General features: G+C 44.8%; 1 protein-coding gene across 1 annotated transcript in view; it reads right to left on the reverse strand.

Moving 5' to 3' along the window:
* Positions 1–23,804, reverse strand: part of LOC129811221 (fibulin-5-like) — a 79,942-nt gene that overhangs the window by 20,164 nt on the left and 35,974 nt on the right. Inside the window, exons 5-6 of the mRNA XM_055862381.1 lie at positions 3,427–3,549; positions 1,632–1,748 (exon numbers count right to left, since the gene is read on the reverse strand). Of these exons, the coding sequence (XP_055718356.1) occupies positions 1,632–1,748; positions 3,427–3,549 (240 nt within the window). The remainder of the gene's footprint in view (positions 1–1,631; positions 1,749–3,426; positions 3,550–23,804) is intronic.

Here is a 23,804-nt window from a genome sequence, read left to right on the forward strand (position 1 = left end):
CGAAGGGCACCGATTGGTAGATGGGTAAAAATGTAAAAAGCAGACTTTAAAAAAAAAAAAACTTTATTTAACTAGGCAAGTCAGTTAAGAACAAATTCTTATTTTCAATGACGGCCCTTGTTCAGGGGCAGAACAACAGCTTGTCAGCTCGGGGATTTGAACTTGCAACCTTTTGGTTACAAGCCCAACGCTCTAACCACTAGGCTATAGATTTCACCATGAGGCCACTGGTGACTTCAAATTACAGTTACATAGTTTAATGGCTGCGATAGGAGAAAAATTAGGATGGATTAACAATGTATTGTAGTCACTTTACAATACTAACCTAATTGACAGAGTGAAAAGAAGGAAGCCTGTACAGAATACAAATATTCCGAAACATGCATCCTGTTTGCAACAAGGCACTAAAGTAATACTGCAAAAAATGTGGCAAAGCAATTAACTTTTTGTCCTGAATACAAAGTGTTATGTTTGGGGCAAATCCAATACAACACATTACTGAGTATCACTCTCCATATTTCCAAGCATAGTGGTAGCTGCATCATGTTCTGGGTATGCTTGTAATAGATAAGGACTGGGGAGTTTTTCAGGATAAAAAAAACAGACTGGAGCTAAGCACAGGCAAAATGCTAGAGGGAAAACCTGGTTCAGTCTGCTTTCCACCAGACACTGAGATGAATTCATCTTTCAGCAGGACAATAACCTAAAACACAAGGCCAAATCTACACTGGAGTTGCTTACCAAGAAGACAGTGAATGTTGTCTGGCAATGATCAACAACCAACTTGACAGAGCTTGAAGAATTTTGAAAATAATCAAATGGGCAAATATTGCACATACAGGTGTGGAAAGCTCTTAGAGACTTACCCAGAAAGACTCACAGCTGTAATCGCTGCCAGAGGTGGTTCTAACACACAGGTGTCAAACTCATTCCACGGGGGGCCGAGTGTCTGCGGATTTTCGCTCCTCCCTTGTACTTGATTGATGAATTAACATCACTAATTAGTTAGGAACTCCCCACACCTGGTTGTCTAGGGCTTTATTGAAAGGAAAAACCAAAAACCTGCAGACACTAGGCCCTCCGTGGAATGAGTTTGACACCCCTGCTCTAACATGTAATGACTCAGGGGGTTGAATACTTGTCTAATCACAATATATTAGTGTTTTTATTATTATTATTTTTTAACAAATGCTAGAATTTTTCTTCCACTTTGACATTACAGAGTATTTTGTGTAGATCGTTGACCAAAAAAATGACAATTACAAACATTCTAATCTCACTTTGTAACACAACACAATGTGGAAAAAGTCAAGGGCTGTGAATACTTCCAAAAGGCACTTTATATATGTGTGTGTGTGTGTGTGTGTGTGTGTGTGTGTGTGTGTGTGTGTGTGTGTGTGTGTGTGTGTGTGTGTGTGTGTGTGTGTGTGTGTGTGTGTGTGTGTGTGTGTGTGTATACGGGTGTATGCATGGATGCCAGTGTGTGTGTGTGTGTCTGCACGGTGTGTGTCTGTACGGTGTGTGTGTGTGTGTGTCTGTACGGTGTGTGTGTGTGTCTGCACGGTGTGTGTGTGTGTGTGTGTGTCTGCACGGTGTGTGTGTGTGTCTGCACGGTGTGTGTGTGTGTCCACCTTGACAGGTTCTGCTGTCGGGGTTGAGGAGGAAGCCAGGGTTGCAGGAGCAGGAATAGGAGCCTGGCACGTTGGCACACAGCTGCTGGCAGTACCCGTAGCGACACTCATCAATGTCTGGACACAGAGAGATGGAAGTTAATCAATGTCTGGACACATAGAGATGGAAGTTAAACAATGTCTGGACACAGAGAGATAAAACTTAATCAATGTCTGGACACAGAGAGATGGAAGTTAATCAATGTCTGGACACAGAGAGATGGTAGTTAAACAATGTCTGGACACAGAGAGATGGATGTTAATCAATGTCTGGACACAGAGAGATGGAAGTTAATCAATGTCTGGACACAGAGAGATGGATGTTAATCAATGTCTGGACACAGAGAGATGGTAGTTAATCAATGTCTGGACACAGAGAGATGGGAGTTAAACAATATCTGGACACAGAGAGATGGAAGTTAAACAATGTCTGGACACAGAGAGATGGAAGTTAATCAGTATTTGGACACAGAGAGATGGTAGTTAATCAATGTCTGGACACAGAGAGATGGATGTTAATCAATGTCTGGACACAGAGAGATGGTAGTTAATCAATGTCTGGACACAGAGAGATGGGAGTTAAACAATATCTGGACACAGAGAGATGGAAGTTAATCAGTATTTGGACACAGAGAGATGGAAGTTAATCAATGTCTGGACACAGAGAGATGGAAGTTAATCAGTATTTGGACACAGAGAGATGGGAGTTAATCAATGTCTGGGCACAGAGAGATGGGAGTTAAACAATATCTGGACACAGAGAGATGGAAGTTAATCAGTATTTGGACACAGAGAGATGGGAGTTAATCAATGTCTGGACACAGAGAGATGGAAGTTAATCAATGTCTGGACACAGAGAGATGGGAGTTAATCAATATCTGGGCACAGAGAGATGGATGTCAATCAATGTCTGGGCACAGAGAGATGGGAGTTAATCAATGTCTGGGCACAGAGAGATGGGAGTTAATCAATGTCTGGACACAGAGAGATGGAAGTTAATCAATGTCTGGACACAGAGAGATGGGAGTTAATCAATATCTGGGCACAGAGAGATGGAAGTCAATCAATGTCTGGGCACAGAGAGATGGGAGTTAATCAATGTCTGGACACAGAGAGATGGGAGTTAATCAATATCTGGACTCAGAGAGATGGAAGTCAATCAATGTCTGGGCACAGAGAGATGGGAGTTAATCAATGTCTGGACACAGAGAGATGGAAGTTAAACAATATCTGGACACAGAGAGATGGATGTTAATCAATGTCTGGACACACAAAGAGACCTGGAACAATCAGGAAAAGCAAGGTGTGTCCCCACCTGCCAAGGACACACACACCGTGCAGACACATACACACACACACACACACACCGTGCAGACACACACACACACACACACACACACACACACACACACACACACACCGTGCAGACACACACACACACCGTGCAGACACACACACACACACAGCAAAAAACACTTTAAACATATAGTGTATTTCCACATATAGTAATGATTGACATTTCCGTAATGACGATATAGCATAGTATTTGGCCTACTCCTGAAATAATATGATTTCATTGTCTGCAATGGGTGGAAACCCCAGAACTTACCATTCGCTGCACAACTTTCACACACACACACACACACACACACACACACACACACACACACACACACACACACACACACACACACACACACACACACACACACACACACACACACACACACACACACACACACACACAGGTTCTTACCCTGACACTGTCCCCCGACCAGCCAGTAGCCCTCGGTACAGGAGCAGGTGTATCCTCCGGCTGTGTTGATACACACCTGGGTGGGGTTACACTGGTGGGAGTCTGTCTCACACTCATCCATGTCTGGAAGAGAGGAACAGAGAGAGGTTGGTTCGACTGGGTTAAATGTATCCCTCCTCCCCCAACGGAAAATATATTTCTCCCCTTGTACTATAAAAAAAAAAATGTTGCTCACCCTCCTCTCTGATAAAATTAACTAAAAAAAAACTAGAACTGTAGTGACTCTTTGTTTATAAACGTGGATATAGACTTGACCACTTCAGCATGGTTTTGTGGAACAGTCGATGCCACGCAGAGCGAACGAGCCAGAAGCTTGAGGGTTCGCCGACCACCACGGACGAGCTCACTCTCTCTGCCTGTCTCATCAGTCTCTCTGCCTGTCTCATCACTCTCTCTGCCTGTCTCATCACTCTCTCTGCCTGTCTCATCACTCTCTCTGCCTGTCTCATCACTCTCTCTGCCTGTCTCATCACTCTCTCTGCCTGTCTCATCACTCTCTCTGCCTGTCTCATCAGTCTCTCTGCCTGTCTCATCACTCTCTCTGCCTGTCTCATCACTCTCTCTGCCTGTCTCATTACACTACGATCAAAGCCGACTGCAGACAATCATTAGCTAGGGGGAAATCAGATTTCTTTTAAACATGTTGATGCTATATGTCATGCCCTAATCTGTTTCACCTGTCCTTGTTATTGTCTTCACCACCTCCAGGTCTTATTTTCCCCAGTGTATTTATCCCTGTGTTTCCTGTCTCTCTGTGCCAGTGTATTTATCCCTGTGTTTCCTGTCTCTCTGTGCCAGTTCGTCTTGTATATTTCCAAGTCATCCAGCGTTTTTTCCCGTTCTCCTGTTTTTTGCATTCTCCTTTTTCTAATCCTCCCGGTTTTGACTCTTGCCTGTTTCTGGACTCTGTACCCGCCTGCCTGATCATTCTGCCTGCCTTGACCTCGAGCCTGTCTGCCACTCTGTACCTCCTGGACTCTGATCTGGTTTTGACCTTTTTGCCTGTCCACGACCATTCTCTTTGCCTACCCCATTTTGGATTAATAAACATCTAAGACTCCAACCATCTGCCTCCTGTGTCTGCACCTGTGTCTCGCCTTGTGCCTTGACACTATATGTATAATTATATAAAATATATGCAGCGATTTTCCACTAACAGGTTTCTGTGTCAATGATTTATAGAGTTAAGTCTGAATTCAGGCCATTCTGATTTATAGAGTTAAGTCTGAATTCAGGCCATCCTGATTTATAGAGTTAAGTCTGAATTCAGGCCATCCTGATTTATAGAGTTAAGTCTGAGTCTACCACAGGGAATGATTTCGGGACCTGTTCTCTTCACTATTGGTCAATCTGTAATTACTTTTTAAAACTTAATCTATATTTGGATGTTAGTATCATGTATGCTGTTGATCTGGCTGTTGATCTGACTGTTGATCTGGCTGTTGATCTGGCTGTTGATCTGACTGTTGATCTGGCTGTTGATCTGGCTGTTGATCTGGCTGTTACCCTGGCTGTTGATCTGGCTGTTACCCTGGCTGTTGATCTGGCTGTTGATCTGGCTGTTGATCTGGCTGGTACCCTGGCTGTTGATCTGGCTGTTGATCTGGCTGTTGATCTGGCTGTTGATCTGACTGTTGATCTGGCTGTTGATCTGACTGTTGATCTGACTGTTGATCTGGCTGGTACCCTGGCTGTTGATCTGGCTGTTGATCTGGCTGTTGATCTGGCTGTTACCCTGGCTGTTACCCTGGCTGTTGATCTGGCTGTTGATCTGGCTGTTGATCTGGCTGTTGATCTGACTGTTGATCTGACTGTTGATCTGGCTGTTGATCTGGCTGTTTAACTGGCTGTTGATCTGACTGTTGAGCTGGCTGTTGATCTGACTGTTGATCTGACTGTTGATCTGACTGTTGATCTGGCTGTTGATCTGGCTGTTGATCTGGCTGTTGATCTGGCTGTTGATCTGGCTGTTGATCTGGCTGTTTATCTGACTGTTGATCTGACTGTTGATCTGGCTGTTGATCTGGCTGTTGATCTGACTCTTGATCTGGCTGTTTATCTGACAGTTGATCTGGCTGTTACCCTGGCTGTTGATCTGGCTGTTACCCTGGCTGTTGATCTGGCTGTTACCCTGGCTGTTGATCTGACTGTTGATCTGGCTGTTACCCTGGCTGTTGATCTGGCTGTTGATCTGACTGTTGATCTGGCTGTTACCCTGGCTGTTACCCTGGCTGTTGATCTGGCTGTTGATCTGACTGTTGATCTGGCTGTTACCCTGGCTGTTGATCTGGCTGTTACCCTGGCTGTTGATCTGGCTGTTACCCTGGCTGTTGATCTGACTGTTGATCTGGCTGTTACCCTGGCTGTTGATCTGGCTGTTGATCTGACTGTTGATCTGGCTGTTACCCTGGCTGTTGATCTGGCTGTTGATCTGGCTGTTGATCTGGCTGTTGATCTGGCTGTTGATCTGACTGTGTATCTGGCTGTTGATCTGGCTGTTGATCTGGCTGTTTATCTGACTGTTGATCTGGCTGTTACCCTGGCAGTTGATCTGGCTGTTACCCTGGCTGTTGATCTGGCTGTTGATCTGGCTGTTGGTCTGACTGTTGATCTGACTGTTGATCTGACTGTTACCCTGGCTGTTGATCTGGCTGTTGATCTGTCTGACTGTTGATCTGGCTGTTGATCTGGCTGTTGATCTGTCTGACTGTTGATCTGGCTGTTGATCTGGCTGTTACCCTGGCTGTTGATCTGGCTGTTGATCTGACTGTTGACCTGACTGTTGATCTGGCTGTTGATCTGACTGTTGTTCTGGCTGTTGATCTGGCTGTTGATCTGGCTGTTGATCTGGCTGTTGATCTGGCTGTTGATCTGACTGCTACCCTGGCTGTTGATCTGGCTGTTGATCTGTCTGACTGTTGATCTGGCTGTTGATCTGGCTGTTACCCTGGCTGTTGATCTGGCTGTTGATCTGACTGCTGATCTGGCTGTTGATCTGGCTGTTACCCTGGCTGTTGATCTGGCTGTTGATCTGACTGTTGATCTGACTGTTGATCTGGCTGTTGATCTGGCTGTTGATCTGGCTGTTGATCTGACTGTTGATCTGGCTGTTGATCTGGCTGTTGATCTGGCTATTGATCTGGCTGTTGATCTGACTGTTGATCTGGCTGTTGATCTGGCTGTTGATCTGGCTATTGATCTCGCTGTTGATCTGGCTGTTGATCTGGCTGTTGATCTGGCTGTTGATCTGGCTGTTGATCTGGCTGTTGATCTGACTGCTACCCTGGCTGTTGATCTGGCTGTTGATCTGACTGCTGATCTGGCTGTTGATCTGGCTGTTACCCTGGCTGTTGATCTGGCTGTTGATCTGACTGTTGATCTGGCTGTTGATCTGGCTGTTGATCTGGCTGTTGATCTGACTGTTGATCTGGCTGTTGATCTGGCTATTGATCTGGCTGTTGATCTGGCTGTTGATCTGGCTGTTGATCTGGCTATTGATCTCGCTGTTGATCTGGCTGTTGATCTGACTGTTGATCTGACTGTTGATCTGGCTGTTGATCTGGCTGTTGATCTGGCTATTGATCTGGCTGTTGATCTGACTGTTGATCTGGCTGTTGATCTGGCTGTTGATCTGGCTATTGATCTCGCTGTTGATCTGGCTGTTGATCTGACTGTTGATCTGGCTGTTGATCTGGCTGTTGATCTGGCTGTTGATCTGGCTGTTGATCTGACTGCTACCCTGGCTGTTGATCTGGCTGTTGATCTGACTGCTGATCTGGCTGTTGATCTGGCTGTTACCCTGGCTGTTGATCTGGCTGTTGATCTGACTGTTGATCTGGCTGTTGATCTGACTGTTGATCTGGCTGTTGATCTGGCTGTTGATCTGGCTGTTGATCTGACTGTTGATCTGGCTGTTGATCTGGCTGTTGATCTGGCTATTGATCTGGCTGTTGATCTGACTGTTGATCTGGCTGTTGATCTGGCTGTTGATCTGGCTATTGATCTCGCTGTTGATCTGGCTGTTGATCTGACTGTTGATCTGACTGTTGATCTGGCTGTTGATCTGGCTGTTGATCTGGCTATTGATCTGGCTGTTGATCTGACTGTTGATCTGGCTGTTGATCTGGCTGTTGATCTGGCTATTGATCTCGCTGTTGATCTGGCTGTTGATCTGACTGTTGATCTGGCTGTTGATCTGGCTGTTGATCTGGCTGTTGATCTGGCTGTTGATCTGACTGCTACCCTGGCTGTTGATCTGGCTGTTGATCTGACTGCTGATCTGGCTGTTGATCTGGCTGTTACCCTGGCTGTTGATCTGGCTGTTGATCTGACTGTTGATCTGGCTGTTGATCTGACTGTTGATCTGGCTGTTGATCTGGCTGTTGATCTGGCTGTTGATCTGACTGTTGATCTGGCTGTTGATCTGGCTGTTGATCTGGCTATTGATCTGGCTGTTGATCTGACTGTTGATCTGGCTGTTGATCTGGCTGTTGATCTGGCTATTGATCTCGCTGTTGATCTGGCTGTTGATCTGACTGTTGATCTGACTGTTGATCTGGCTGTTGATCTGGCTGTTGATCTGGCTGTTGATCTGGCTGTTACCCTGGCTGTGACAAAACTACAGTCAGATTTGAAAGCTATGTAGGAATTCCTTGCTGATTTAAAACATGTGCTTAATACAGGCAAAATGAAATACATTTTTAGACTCTTGTAAGAATGTTTCAGATGACCTAAATGTTCACTCATTAGATGGTTCTTCGATCAAACGTGTTTTCCCGCATATAAATACCAAGTTATTATGATTGATATGGATTTGATGTTTAATAAAACAAAACAGATGATCTGGTTAAGAAGATAAGGTTTAAAGCTGTTATTTTTCCACAGAAACAGATGGTGCCTTTTCTCTAAGCGGTAGGAAGCAGATTATTCAGTCAACCTTTTTATCTGTTGTTGATTATGGTGATATTATAAATCAAAGTGCAGCTGCTGCTACTCTTAAACCTTTGGATGCAATCCATCATAGTGCCCTTCGTTTTGTTACAGGTGACACTTTTAAAAACTCACCACTGCATCCTGTATCAACAGGTTGGCTGGACGCTAAAGACCAATAGATCTCTACATTACACCCTTTTTATTTATAAGGCGCTACTTCCCAAGCTTCCATCTTATCTAACTTTGCCGTTGATGTATAAACACTTTAGTTGTCTAACACAGGATCGGTTAACTCTTTGAGGTTCCTAGCGTCTCCACCGAGCTAGGTAAATCTGCTTTTAGTTTAAAGCACCGTATTGCTCGAACAAATGTCAAAATACGCTTCATCATGATGTTCTGATGCCGTTCGGGCGGTTTAGAGTATTGATCGGGGACTTATTTGTGGAGGAATGTAACTGTTTGTCTGCGTGATTTGTGATGTTTTATTTGTGCTTCCCATGACTGTGTTTTTGTATTTATATATATAAATATATATATATATATATATACACACACACAGTACCAGTCAAAAGTTTGGACAGACCTACTCATTCCAGGGATTACATACATATTATGGATTAGAGGGAGCATGGTCGAGATGCGTGTGTCTGCCGCCAACGTGTCCATCCCCAACGTGTGTCCATCCCCCTCTATACTTCCTCCAGCGGCATGCTTCCTCAGTCTACATATTATGGATTAGAGGGAGCATGGTCGAGATGCGTGTGTCTGCCGCCAACGTGTCCACCCCCCTCTGAAGCTGGTTCATCCAGCTGGACCCCTGCTGTCTCTGGCTCCACACCTCCCGGGCCATCTAGAGATAAACTGTTCATATTTACTCTTGAGGGCTATATAAATTGATTTGATTTGATAGAGAACTGAGGGTCTTCCAAATAATGAAAGTGTGTAAATAGTTACCCATGTTATTTTGTAAATGTATATATTTTTTTTCTTCATATTTTTTTTTCAATATTTTTTCCCCCATTTCCCCCCCCCCATTTTTTCTCCCCCATTTTTCCCCCTCCATTTTTTGGGGGGGTGTATTAGAAAACCATTTTGGTATTTTGTATATAGTTATTTGTTTCAGAATGTATACCTTCACCAATTTGGCCACTTGGGTACATTTGGGCTACTTGTGTGGGACACCTGGGTGACTTCATGATAAATGTCATGTAGCACACTCAAGATATCATTCTGAAACTTTGCACAAGTACTGTTGCCCTCTTATGTCTTTCACTGAAATGTTCCCATATTCATATCTGAATGTTTGTTTTATCTTGTTCATTTTAAAGATGATGATACAACAATTAAAAATAAAAAAACGTATGTTTTTTTCATTGTATTATCTAATCCAGATCTATTGTGTTATATTCTCCTACATTCAATTCATATTTACACAAACTTCAGAGTGTTTTCTTTTAAATGGTACCAAGAATATGTATACCCTTGCTCCTGGGCCTGAGCTAGAGGCAGTTAGATTTGGGTATGTCTTCAGGCAGAAATTGAAAGAAGGAGGGGGGTAGTTATAAGAGTGAAAAAAATTCTTCAAAGTAGCCACCCTTTGCCTTGATGACAGCGTTGCACACTCTTGGCATTCTCTCAACCAGCTTCCCCTGGAATGCTTTTCCGACAGTCTTGAAGCATTTCCCCACATATGCTGAGCACATGTTGGCTGCTTTTCCTTCACTCTGCGGTCCGACTCATCCCAAACCATCTCAATTGGGTTGTGGTCGGGGGATTGTGGAGGCCAGGTCATCTGATGCACTCTCTTTCTTGGTCAAATAGCCCTTTCACAGCCTGGAGGTGTGTTGGGTCATTGTCCTGTTGAAAAACAATTGATAGTCCCACTAAACGCAAACCAACCAACTAAACAAAGCCAAACTAACTTTAAGCACCAGCTGTCAGAGCAGCTCACAGATCACTGCACCTGCACATAGCCCATCTGTAAATAGCCCATCCAACTACCTCATCCCCATACTGTTAGTTATTTATTTTGCTCCTTTGCACCCCAGTATCTCTACTTGCACATTCATCTTCTGCAGATCTATCACTCCAGTGTTTAATTGCTATTTTGTAATTATTTCGCCACTATAGCCTATTTATTGCCTTACCTCCCTTATCCTACCTCATTTGCACACACTGCATATTTACTTTTTCTATTGTATTATTGACTGTATGTTTGTTTTACTCCATGTGTAACTCTGTATTGTTGTTTGTGTCGCACTGCTATGCTTTATCTTGACCAGGTCGCAGTTGTAAATGAGAACTTGTTCCCAACTAGCCTACCTGGTTAAATAAAGGTTAAATAAAATATTATAATAATTGTAAAAAGCCCAAACCAGATGGGATGTCGTAGCGTTGCAGAATGCCATGCTGGTTAAGAGGGCCTTGAATTCTAAATAAATCAGTGACAGTACCACCAGCAAAACACCCCCACACCATCACACCTCCTCCTCCATGCTTCACGGTGGGAACCACACATGCGTCAGATCATCCATTTACCTACTCTACGTCTCATAAAGACAGCGGTTGGAACCAAAAATCTAACATTTGGACTCATCAGACCAAAGGACAGATTTCCACCGGTCTAATGTCTATTGCTCATGTTTCTTGGCCCAAGCAAGTCTTCTTCTTACTGGTGTCCTTTAGTTGTAGTGGTTTCTTTGCAGCAAATTCCATCATGAAGGCCTGATTCACGCAGTCTCCTCTGAACAGTTGATGTTGAGATGTGTCTGTTACTTGAACTCTGTGAAGCATTTATTTGGGCTGCAATCTGAGGCTGGTAACTCTAATGAACTTATCCTCTGCAGCAGAGATAACTCTGGGTCTTCCTTTCCAATCTGAGGCTGGTAACTCTAATGAACGTATCCTCTGCAGCAGAGGTAACTCTGGGTTTTCCTTTCCTGTGGCGGTCCTCATGAGAGACAGTTTCATCAGAGCCCTTGATGGTTTTTGTGACTGCACTTGAAGAAACTTTCAAAGTTCTTGAAATTTTCCAGATTGACTGACCTTCATGTCTTAAAGCAATGATGTACTGTCATTTCTCTTTGCTTATTTGAGCTGTTCTTGACATAATATGGACTTGGTCTTTTACCAAATAGGGCTATCTTCTGTATACCACCACTACCTTGTCACAACACAATTGATTGGCTCAAACGCATTAAAAAGGAAAGAAATTTCACAAATTAACTTTTAACAAGGCACACCTTTTAATTGAAATGCAATCCAGGTGACCACCTCATAAAGCTGGTTGAGAGAATGCCAAGAGTGTGCAAAGCTGTCATCAAGGCAAATGGTGGCTACTTGAAGAATCTCATTTATAAAATATATTTTGATTTGTTTAACACTTCTTTGGTGTTATTTCATAGTTTTTGACTTTTTTTTGTAGAAAATAGTTTTAAAAAAATAGTCAAAATAAAGAAAACCCCTTGAATGAGTAGGTGTCTAAACTTTTGACCGGTACTGTATATATGTAAAAAAAATATATATATACAGTATATCACAAAAGTGAGTACACCCCTCACATTTTTGTAAATATTTGAGTATATCTTTTCATGTGACAACACTGAAGAAATGACACTTTGCTACAATGTAAAGTAGTGAGTGTACAGCTTGTATAACAATGTACATTTGCTGTCCCCTCAAAATAACTCAACACACAGCCATTAATGTCTAAACCTCTGGCAACAAAAGTGAGTACACCCCTAAGTGAAAATGTCCAAATTGGGCCCAATTAGCCATTTTCCCTCCCCGGTGTCATGTAACTTGTTAGTGTTACAAGGTCTCAGGTGTGAATGGGGAGCAGGTGTGTTAAATTTGGTGTCATCGCTCTCACACTCCCTCATACTGACTGGTTACTGGAAATTCAACATGGCACCTCATGGCAAAGAACTCTCTGAGGATCTGAAGAAAATAATTGTTGCTCTACATAAAGATGGCCTGGGCTATAAGAAGATTGCCAAGACCCTGAAACTGAGCTGCAGCACGGTGGCCAAGACCATACAGCGGTTTCACTGGACAGGTTCCACTCAGAACAGGCCTCGCCATGGTCGACCAAAGAAGTTGAGTGCACGTGCTCAGCGTCATATCCAGAGGTTGTCTTTGGGAAATAGACGTGTGAGTGCTGCCAGCATTGCTGCAGAGGTTGAAGGGGTGGGGGGTCAGCCTGTCAGTGCTCAGACCATACGCCGTACACTGCATCAAATTGGTCTGCATGGCCGTCGTCCCAGAAGGAAGCCTCTTCTAAAGATGAAGCACAAGAAAGCCCGCAAACAGTTTGCTGAAGACAAGCAGACTAAGGACATGGATTACTGGAACCATGTCTTGTGGTCTGATGAGACCAAGATAAACTTATTTGGTTCAGATGGTGTCAAGCGTGTGTGGCGGCAACCAGGTGAGGAGTACAAAGACAAGTGTGTCTTGCCTACAGTCAAGCATGGTGGTGGGAGTGTCATGGTCTGGGGCTGCATGAGTGCTGCCGGCACTGGGGAGCTACAGTTCATTGAGGGAACCATGAATGCCAACATGTACTGTGACATACTGAAGCAGAGCATGATCCCCTCCCTTTGGAGACTCAGCCGCAGGGCAGTATTCCAACATGATAATAACCCCAAACACACCTTCAAGACGACCACTGCCTTGCTAAAGAAGCTGAGGGTAAAGGTGATGGACTGGCCAAGCATGTCTCCAGACCTAAACCCTATTGAGCATCTGTGGGGCATCCTCAAACGGAAGGTGGAGTGCAAGGTCTCTAACATCCACCAGCTCCGTGATGTCGTCATGCAGGAGTGGAAGAGGACTCCAGTGGCAACCTGTGAAGCTCTGGTGAACTCCATGCCCAAGAGGGTTAAGGCAGTGCTGGAAAATGATGGTGGCCACACAAAATATTGACACTTTGGGCCCAATTTGGACATTTTCACTTAGGGGTGTACTCACTTTTGTTGCCAGCGGCTTAGACATTGATGGCTGTGTGTTGAGTTATTTTGAGGGGACAGCAAATTTACACTGTTATACAAGCTGTACACTCACTACTTTACATTGTAGCAAAGTGTCATTTCTTCAGTGTTGTCACATGAAAAGATATACTCAAATATTTACAAAAATGTGAGGGGTGTACTCACTTTTGTGATATACTGTATATGGGGGATAAAAAATGATGCAGACAATTACAATGACGGAAGCCACAATCTATCTGCAACATTAAATCTCATCTACCCTCTAAAAAAATAACAATAACATTTGGCCTCTTCCATAAATTTTAGAGCGGCAGGTAGCCTAGTGGTTAGAGCATTGGGCTAGTAATTAAAAGGTTGCTGGATCAAATCCTCGAGCAAAATCGGTCAATTCTGCCCCTGAACAAGGTAGTTAACCCATTGTTCCCGGGTAGGCCGTCATTGTAAATAAGAATTTGTTCTTAACTGACTTGCCTAGTTAAACAAAGGAAAAATGAAAAAAAAAAATTGTTAAATAAAGGTTAAATAAAAAAACGAAAAAATAATTTTGTTGCGTCCACGAATCTGCCATAGAAGTAAAAAGAGTAAGATGAAGCGTCATGGCTGGATAGGCTGCGTTTCTGCCGTCAAAATTAATGCCATAACCAACTGTTACCAACAGCTTTTGGTTTGTCTTAAATATCGCTATCTGCGCTGCCTGAAATTAGCACTTTGGATTATATTTTTAAGGACACATGTTTCCTCAAATATTTCCACCCGCCAATCTGAGTGCAAGCGAGCTGATATAACATTACGTAAACTGCCGAACCTGGTGTTAGGGCTGGAAAAGGCCAGTGCGCCGTTTTTTTTAAATGACGAAATTGTAAATTAAGGTGCGGTTGCGTTTGACACTAGCGCCGACTTAACGCCAGCTGAAAAAACGAACCCTCTGTATCTTAGGGCTAGTGTAGTCATGGTTGGACTTTTAACCAGCTTTTAACCAGCTTTTAACCAGCTTTTAACCCGCTTCTAACCAGTTAATAACCAGCTTCTAACCAGCTTCTAACCAACTTCTAACCAACTTTTAACCAGCTTTTAACCAGCTTTTAACCAGCTTTTAACCAGCTTTTAACCAACTTTTAACCAGCTTTTAACCAGCTTTTAACCAGCTTTAAACCAGCTTCTAACTAGCTTCTAACTAGCTTCTAACTAGCTTCTAACTAGCTTCTAACCAGCTTTTAACCAACTTCTAACCAACTTTTAACCAGCTTTTAACCAGCTTTTAACCAGCTTTTAACCAGCTTTTAACCAGCTTCTAACCAACTTCTAACCAGCTTCTAACCAGCTTCTAACCAGCTTTTAACCAGCTTCTAACCCGCTTCTAACCCGCTTTTAACCAGCTCTGAAGGACTGTTTCATATTCTGCCTTTTAAAAGTTGGTACAGATTTCCACGTTCTCCCTCATGACCTCTTAAGACCTCATCCTGTCTTAGATTAGATTATGGTATTTTATTAGGATCCCCATTAGCTGTTGCAAAAGCAGCAGCTACTCTTCGTGGGGGTCCACACAAAACATTAAACATAATACAGAATGACATAATACAGAACATCATTAGACAAGAACAGCTCAAGGACAGAACTAAATACATTTAAAAACATCACACATCACACAGCCTCCATATCAATACAGACACACACTATCTGGGTCTAATAGCCTCCATATCAATACAGACACACAGACTATCTGGGTCTAATAGCCTCCATATTAATACAGACACACAGACTATCTGGGTCTAATAGCCTCCATATCAATACAGACACACACTATCTGGGTCTAATAGCCTCCATATCAATACAGACACACACTATCTGGGTCTAATAGCCTCCATATCAATACAGACAAACTATCTGGGTCCAACAGCCTCCATATCAATACAGACACACACTATCTGGGTCCAACAGCCTCCATATCAATACAGACACACACTATCTGGGTCCAACAGCCTCCATATCAATACAGACACACACTATCTGGGTCCAACAGCCTCCATATCAATACAGACAAACTATCTGGGTCCAACAGCCTCCATATCAATACAGACACACAGACTATCTGGGTCTAATAGCCTCCATATCAATACAGACACACAGACTATCTGGGTCTAATAGCCTCCATATCAATACAGACACACAGACTATCTGGGTCCAATAGCCTCCATATCAATACAGACACACAGACTATCTGGGTCTAATAGCCTCCATATCAATACAGACACACAGACTATCTGGGTCTAATAGCCTCCATATCAATACAGACACACAGACTATCTGGGTCCAATAGCCTCCATATCAATACAGACACACAGACTATCTGGGTCCAACAGCCTCCATATCAATACAGACAGACACTATCTGGGTCCAACAGCCTCCATATCAATACAGACACAGACTATCTGGGTCTAATAGCCTCCATATCAATACAGACACACAGACTATCTGGGTCTAATAGCCTCCATATCAATACAGACACACAGACTATCTGGGTCTAATAGCCTCCATATCAATACAGACACACAGACTATCTGGGTCCAACAGCCTCCATATCAATAGAGACACAAACTATCTGGGTCCAACAGCCTCCATATCAATACAGACAGACACTATCTGGGTCCAACAGCCTCCATATCAATACAGACACACACTATCTGGGTCCAACAGCCTCCATATCAATACAGACACACACTATCTGGGTCCAACAGCCTCCATATCAATACAGACACAAACTATCTGGGTCCAACAGCCTCCATATCAATACAGACAGACACTATCTGGGTCCAACAGCCTCCATATCAATACAGACACACACTATCTGGGTCCAATGGGGGAGAGGTGTTGTGCTGTGAGGTGTTGCTTTATCTGTTTATTGAAACCAGGTTTGCTATTTATCTGAGCAATATGAGATGGAAGGAAGTTCCATGCAATAATGGCTCTATATAATACTGTACGGTTTGTTGAATTTGTTCTGGATTTGGGGACTGTGAAAAGACCCCTGGTGGCATGTCTGGTGGGGTAAGTGTGTGTGTCAGAGCTGTGTGTAAGTTGACTATGCAAACAATTTGGGATTTTCAACACATTAATGTTTCTTAGGAAAAGAAGAAGTGATGCAGTCAGTCTCTCCTCAACTCTTAGCCACGAGAGACTGGCATGAATAGTATTTATATCAGCCCTCTGATTACAATGAAGAGAAAAATGTGCCTCTCTGTTCTGGGCCAGCTGCAGCTTAACTAGGTCTTTCCATGCAGCACTGGACCACACGACTGGACAATAATCAAGATTAGACAAAACTAGAGCCTGCAGAACTTGCTTTTTGGAGTGTGGTGTCAAAAAACCAGAGCATCTCTTTATGATGGACACACCTCTCCCCATCTTTACAACCATTGAATATATATGTTTTGCTTCTACACCTGCATTGCTTGCTGTTTGGGGTTTTAGGCTGGGTTTCTGTACAGCACTTTTGATATATCAGCTGATGTAAGAAGGGCTATATAAATACATTTGATTTAATTTTGATTTAACCATGACAGTTTACAATCTAAGGTAACGCCAAGTAATTGAGTCTCCTCAACTTTTTCTACTACCACACCATTCATTGCCAGATTCAGCTGAGGTCTAGAACTTAAGGAATGATTTGTACCAAATACAATGCTCTTTGTTTTAGAGATGTTCAGGACCAGTTTATTACTGGCCACCCATTCCAAAACAGACTGCAACTCTTTGTTAAGGGTTTCAGTGACTTCATTAGCTGTGGTTGCTGATGCGTATATGGTTGTACCACCAGCATACATGGACACACATGCTTTGTTTAATGCCAGTGGCAGGTCATTGGTCAAAATAGAAAAGAGTAGAGGGCCTAGAGAGCTGCCCTGTGGTACACCTCACTTTACATGTTTGACATTAGAGACGCTTCCATTAAAGAAAACCCTTTGAGTTCTATTAGATAAATAGCTCTGAATCCACGATATGGCAGAGATTGAAAGGCCATAACACATATGCTTTCTCAACAACAGGTTATGGTCAATAATATCAAAGGCTGCACTAAAATCTAACAGTACAGCTCCCACTATCTTCTTATTATCAATTTATTTCAACCAATCATCAGTCATTTGTGTCAGTGCAGTACATGTTGAGTGCCCTTCTCTATAAGCATGCTGAAAGTCTGTTAATTTGTTTACAGAGAAATAGCATTGTATTTGGTCAAACACAATTCTTTCCAGCAGTTTGCTAAGAGCTGGCAGCAAGCTGATAGGTCTGCTGTTAGAACCAGTAAAGGCCGCTTTACCACTCTTGGGTAGTGGAATTACTTTGGCTTCCCTCCAGGCCTGAGGACAAAGACTTCCCTCCAGACCTTAGGACAAAGACTTTCCTCTAGGCTCAGATTAAAGATATGACAGATAGGAGTGGCTATAGAGTCAGCTACCATCCTCAGTAGCTTTCCATCTAAGTTGTCAATGCCAGGAGGTTTGTCATTACTGATTGTTAACAATAATTTTTCCACCTCTCCCACACAAACTTTACAAAATTCAAACTTGCACTGCTTTTCTTTCATTATTTGTTTTTTTATGCATGCAAATAATTGCTCATTGTTTGTCATGGGCATTTCCTGCCTAAGTTTGCCCATTAAATAATCATTAAAATAATTGGCAACGTCAAATGGTTTTGTGATGAATAAGCCATCTGATTCGATGAAAGATGGAGTTGAATGTGTCTTTCTGCCCATAATTTCATTTAAAGTACACCAAAGTTTATTTCTATCATTCTTTATATCATTGATTTTGGCTTCATAATAAAGTTTCTTCTTATTTTTGTTGAGTTTAGTCACAAAATTTCTAAATGTGCAGTTAGTCAGCCAGTCAGATGTGCAGCCAGACTTATTAGCCACTCCTTTTGCCCATTCTCTTTCAACCATACAGTTTTTCAATTCTTTATCAATCCATGGAGCCTCAACAGTTCTAACAGTCAGTTTCTTAACAGGTGCATGTTTATCAATAATTGGAAGAAGCAATTTCATCATCCCCCAACCCAGCACATTTAGAACTGTCCCCCCACCCCAGTACATTTAGAACTGTCCCCCCACCCCAATACATTTAGAACTGTCCCCCACCCCAATACATTTAGAACTGTCCCCCCACCCCAGTACATTTAGAACTGTCCCCCCACCCCAATACATTTAGAACTGTCCCCCACCCCAATACATTTAGAACTGTCCCCCCACCCCAGTACATTTAGAACTGTCCCCCACCCCAGTACATTTAGAACTGTCCCCCCCACCCCAGTACATTTAGAACTGTCCCCCCACCCCAGTACATTTAGAACTGTCCCCCCACCCCAGTACATTTTGAACTGTCCCCCCACCCCAGTACATTTAGAACTGTCCCCCCACCCCAATACATTTAGAACTGTCCCCCACCCCAATACATTTAGAACTGTCCCCCACCCCAGTACATTTAGAACTGTCCCCCCACCCCAGTACATTTAGAACTGTCCCCCCACCCCAGTAAATTTAGAACTGTCCCCCAGCCCAGTACATTTATAACTGTCCCCCACCCCAGTACATTTAGAACTGTCCCCCCACCCCAGTACATTTAGAACTGTCCCCCCACCCCAGTCCATTTAGAACTGTCCCCCTACCCCAGTACATTTAGAACTGTCCCCCCACCCCAGTACATTTAGAACTGTCCCCCCACCCCAGTACATTTAGAACTGTCCCCCCACCCCAGTACATTTAGAACTGTCCCCCCACCCCAGTACATTTAGAACTGTCCCCCCACCCCAGTACATTTAGAACTGTCCCCCCACCCCAGTACATTTAGAACTGTCCCCCCACCCCAGTACATTTAGAACTGTCCCCCCACCCCAGTACATTTAGAACTGTCCCCCCACCCCAGTACATTTAGAACTGTCCCCCCACCCTAGTACATTTAGAACTGTCCCCCCACCCCAGTACATTTAGAACTGTCCCCCCACCCCAGTACATTTAGAACTGTCCCCCCCACCCCAATACATTTAGAACTGTCCCCCACCCCAGTACATTTAGAACTGTCCCCCCACCCCAGTACATTTAGAACTGTCCCCCCACCCCAGTAAATTTAGAACTGTCCCCCAGCCCAGTACATTTATAACTGTCCCCCACCCCAGTACATTTAGAACTGTCCCCCCACCCCAGTACATTTAGAACTGTCCCCCCACCCCAGTCCATTTAGAACTGTCCCCCTACCCCAGTACATTTAGAACTGTCCCCCCACCCCAGTACATTTAGAACTGTCCCCCCACCCCAGTACATTTAGAACTGTCCCCCCACCCCAGTACATTTAGAACTGTCCCCCCACCCCAATAGATTTAGAACTGTCCCCCCACCCCAATAGATTTAGAACTGTCCCCCCACCCCAGTACATTTAGAACTGTCCCCCCACCCCAGTACATTTAGAACTGTCCCCCACCCCAGTACATTTAGAACTGTCCCCTCACCCCAGTACATTTAGAACTGCCCCAGTTTCACACACTACCCCATAATCACCACATAACATTACATTTCCTTATGTGGATATATTACAAATCAAAATTCCAAACTGTTCATGGTTCTCAGACAATGATGTCATTTTATATAGAGGGGAGGGAGGTAGGTTTGGGAGGGAGGTTTGGGAGGGAGGTTTGGGAGGGAGGGAGGGAGCAGGGTGGGTGAGAAGTCAACTAAGCAAAGTGTTCGTGTTTAAACAGGCAGCTGTGATAAACGATAAAGTCTGCAGTCCGGCCCGGTAAGTGTTGGTCAGCGTCCCAGATGGCAGTCTCTTCCCTATATAGTACATGTAGAGCTCTGGTCTAAAGTAGTGCACTATATAGGGAATAGGGAATAGGGCTCTGGTCTAAAGTAGTGTACTATATAGACAACTCGTAGCCAAAAGTTTTGAGAATGACACAAATATTAATTTTCACAAAGTCTGCTGCCTCAGTTTGTATGATGGCAATTTGCATATACTCCAGAATGTTATGAGGGGGTGAAGAGGTGGAAGGGGTGAGGAGGTGGAGGGGTGAGGAGGTGGAGGGGGCGAGGAGGTGGAGGGGGTGAGGAGGTGGAGGAGGTGGAGGGGGTGAAGAGGTGGAAGGGGTGAGGAGGTGGAGGGGTGAGGAGGTGGAGGGAGGTGGAGGGGTGAGGAGGTGGAGGGGGTGAAGAGGTGGAAGGGGTGAGGAGGTGGAGGGGTGAGGAGGTGGAGGGGTGAGGAGGTGGAGGGGCGAGGGATGAGGAGGTGGAGGCGTGAGGAGGTGGAGGGGGTGAAGAGGTGGAAGGGGTGAGGAGGTGGAGGGAGGTGGAGGGGTGAGGAGGTGGAGGGGTCTCCCGGGTGGCGCAGTGGTCTAGGGCACTGCACCGTAGTGCTAGCTGCGCCACCAGAGTCTCTGGGTTCGCGCCCAGGCTCTGTCGCAGCCGGCCGCAACCGGGAGGTCCGTGGGGCGACGCACAATTGGCATAGCGTCGTCCGGGTTAGGGAGGGTTTGGCCGGTAGGGATATCCTTGTCTCAGTATGTAAAATGTAATAAAAATGTATGCACTCTACTGTAAGTCGCTCTGGATAAGAGCGTCTGCTAAATGACTAAATTGTAAAAAAAAAAAAAAAAAATGTAAAAATGTGAGGAGGTGGAGGGGTGAGGAGGTGGAGGGAGGTGGAGGGGTGAGGAGGTGGAGGGGGTGAAGAGGTGGAAGGGGTTTGGAGGTGGAGGGGTGAGGAGGTGGAGAGGTGAGGAGGTGGAGGGGTTGAGTGGCTGGAGGGGTGTTAGACAGGGTTGTATCAGCGGGCTAATAGCCAACACAGCAACACAGCAAACCAGCAACCCAGCAACACAACAACACAGCAACACAGCAACACAGCAACACAGCAACACAGCAAACCAGCAACCCAGCAACACAACAACACAGCAACACAGCAACACAGCAACACAGAGCAACACAGCAACACAGAGCAACACAGCAACACAGCAACACAGCAACACAGAGCAACACAACAACACAGCAACACAGCAACACAGAGCAACACAACAACACAGCAACACAGCAACACAGAGCAACACAGCAACACAGCAACACAGAGCAACACAGCAACACAGCAACACAGAGCAACACAGCAACACAGCAACACAGAGCAACACAGCAACACAGCAACACAGAGCAACACAGCAACACAGCAACACAGCAACACAGAGCAACACAGAGCAACACAGCAACGCAGCAACACAGAGCAACCCAGCAACACAGCAACACAGAGCAACACAGAGCAACACAGAGCAACACAGCAACACAGAGCAACACAGCAACACAGCAACACAGAGCAACACAGCAACACAGAGCAACACAGCAACACAGAGCAACACAGAGCAACCCAGCAACACAGCAACACAGAGCAACACAGCAACACAGCAACACAGAGCAACACAGCAACACAGCAACACAGAGCAACACAGCGCAACATAGAGCAACACAGCGCAACACAGCGCAACACAGCGCAACACAGAGCAACACAGCGCAACACAGAGCAACACAGCAACACAGAGCAACACAGCAACACAGCAACACAGAGCAACACAGCAACACAGCAACACAGAGCAACACAGCAACACAGCAACACAGAGCAACACAGCAACACAGCAACACAGAGCAACACAGCAACACAGCAACAGAGCAGCACAACAACACAGCAACACAGAGCAACACAGCAACACAGAGCAACACAGAGCAACACAGCAACACAGCAACACAGCAGCACAGCAACACAGAGCAACACAGAGCAACACAGAGCAACACAGAGCAACACAGAGCAACACAGAGCAACACAGAGCAACACAGAGCAACACAGCAACACAGCAACACAGAGCAACACAGAGCAACACAGAGCAACACAGAGCAACACAGCAACACAGAGCAACACAGCAACACAGAGCAACACAGCAACACAGAGCAACACAGAGCAACACAGCAACACAGAGCAACACAGCAACACAGCAACACAGCAACACAGAGCAACACAGCAACACAGCAACACAGAGCAACACAGCGCAACACAGAGCAACACAGCGCAACACAGCGCAACACAGCGCAACACAGCGCAACACAGCAACACAGAGCAACACAGCAACACAGCAACACAGAGCAACACAGCAACACAGCAACACAGAGCAACACAGCAACACAGCAACACAGAGCAACACAGCAACACAGCAACACAGAGCAACACAGCAACACAGCAACAGAGCAGCACAACAACACAGCAACACAGAGCAACACAGCAACACAGAGCAACACAGAGCAACACAGCAACACAGCAACACAGCAGCACAGCAACACAGAGCAACACAGAGCAACACAGAGCAACACAGAGCAACACAGAGCAACACAGCAACACAGAGCAACACAGAGCAACACAGAGCAACACAGAGCAACACAGAGCAACACAGCAACACAGCAACACAGCAACACAGAGCAACACAGAGCAACACAGAGCAACACAGAGCAACACAGAGCAACACAGAGCAACACAGCAACACAGCAACACAGAGCAACACAGAGCAACACAGAGCAACACAGAGCAACACAGCAACACAGCAACACAGAGCAACACAGCAACACAGCAACACAGAGCAACACAGCAACACAGCAACAGAGCAGCACAACAACACAGCAACACAGAGCAACACAGCAACACAGCAACACAGAGCAACACAGAGCAACACAGCAACACAGCAACACAGCAGCACAGCAACACAGAGCAACACAGAGCAACACAGAGCAACACAGAGCAACACAGAGCAACACAGCAACACAGAGCAACACAGAGCAACACAGAGCAACACAGAGCAACACAGAGCAACACAGAGCAACACAGCAACACAGCAACACAGAGCAACACAGAGCAACACAGAGCAACACAGAGCAACACAGAGCAACACAGAGCAACACAGAGCAACACAGCAACACAGCAACACAGAGCAACACAGAGCAACACAGAGCAACACAGAGCAACACAGAGCAACACAGCAACAGAGCAACACAGAGCAACACAGCAACACAGAGCAACACAGAGCAACACAGAGCAACACAGCAACACAGAGCAACACAGAGCAACACAGCAACACAGCAACTATAGTAACCTCCCTTCAACCATATAGCATCACTATAGTAACCTCCCTTCAACCATATAACCTCACTATAGTAACCTCCCTTCAACCATATAACCTCACTATAGTAACCTCCCTTCAACCATATAACATCACTATAGTAACCTCCCTTCAACCATATAACCTCACTATAGTAACCTCCCTTCAACCATATAACCTCACTATAGTAACCTCCCTTCAACCATATAACATCACTATAGT

The sequence above is a fragment of the Salvelinus fontinalis genome, chromosome 15 (genome assembly GCF_029448725.1).
Source record: "Salvelinus fontinalis isolate EN_2023a chromosome 15, ASM2944872v1, whole genome shotgun sequence".
Lineage (NCBI taxonomy): Eukaryota > Metazoa > Chordata > Actinopteri > Salmoniformes > Salmonidae > Salvelinus > Salvelinus fontinalis.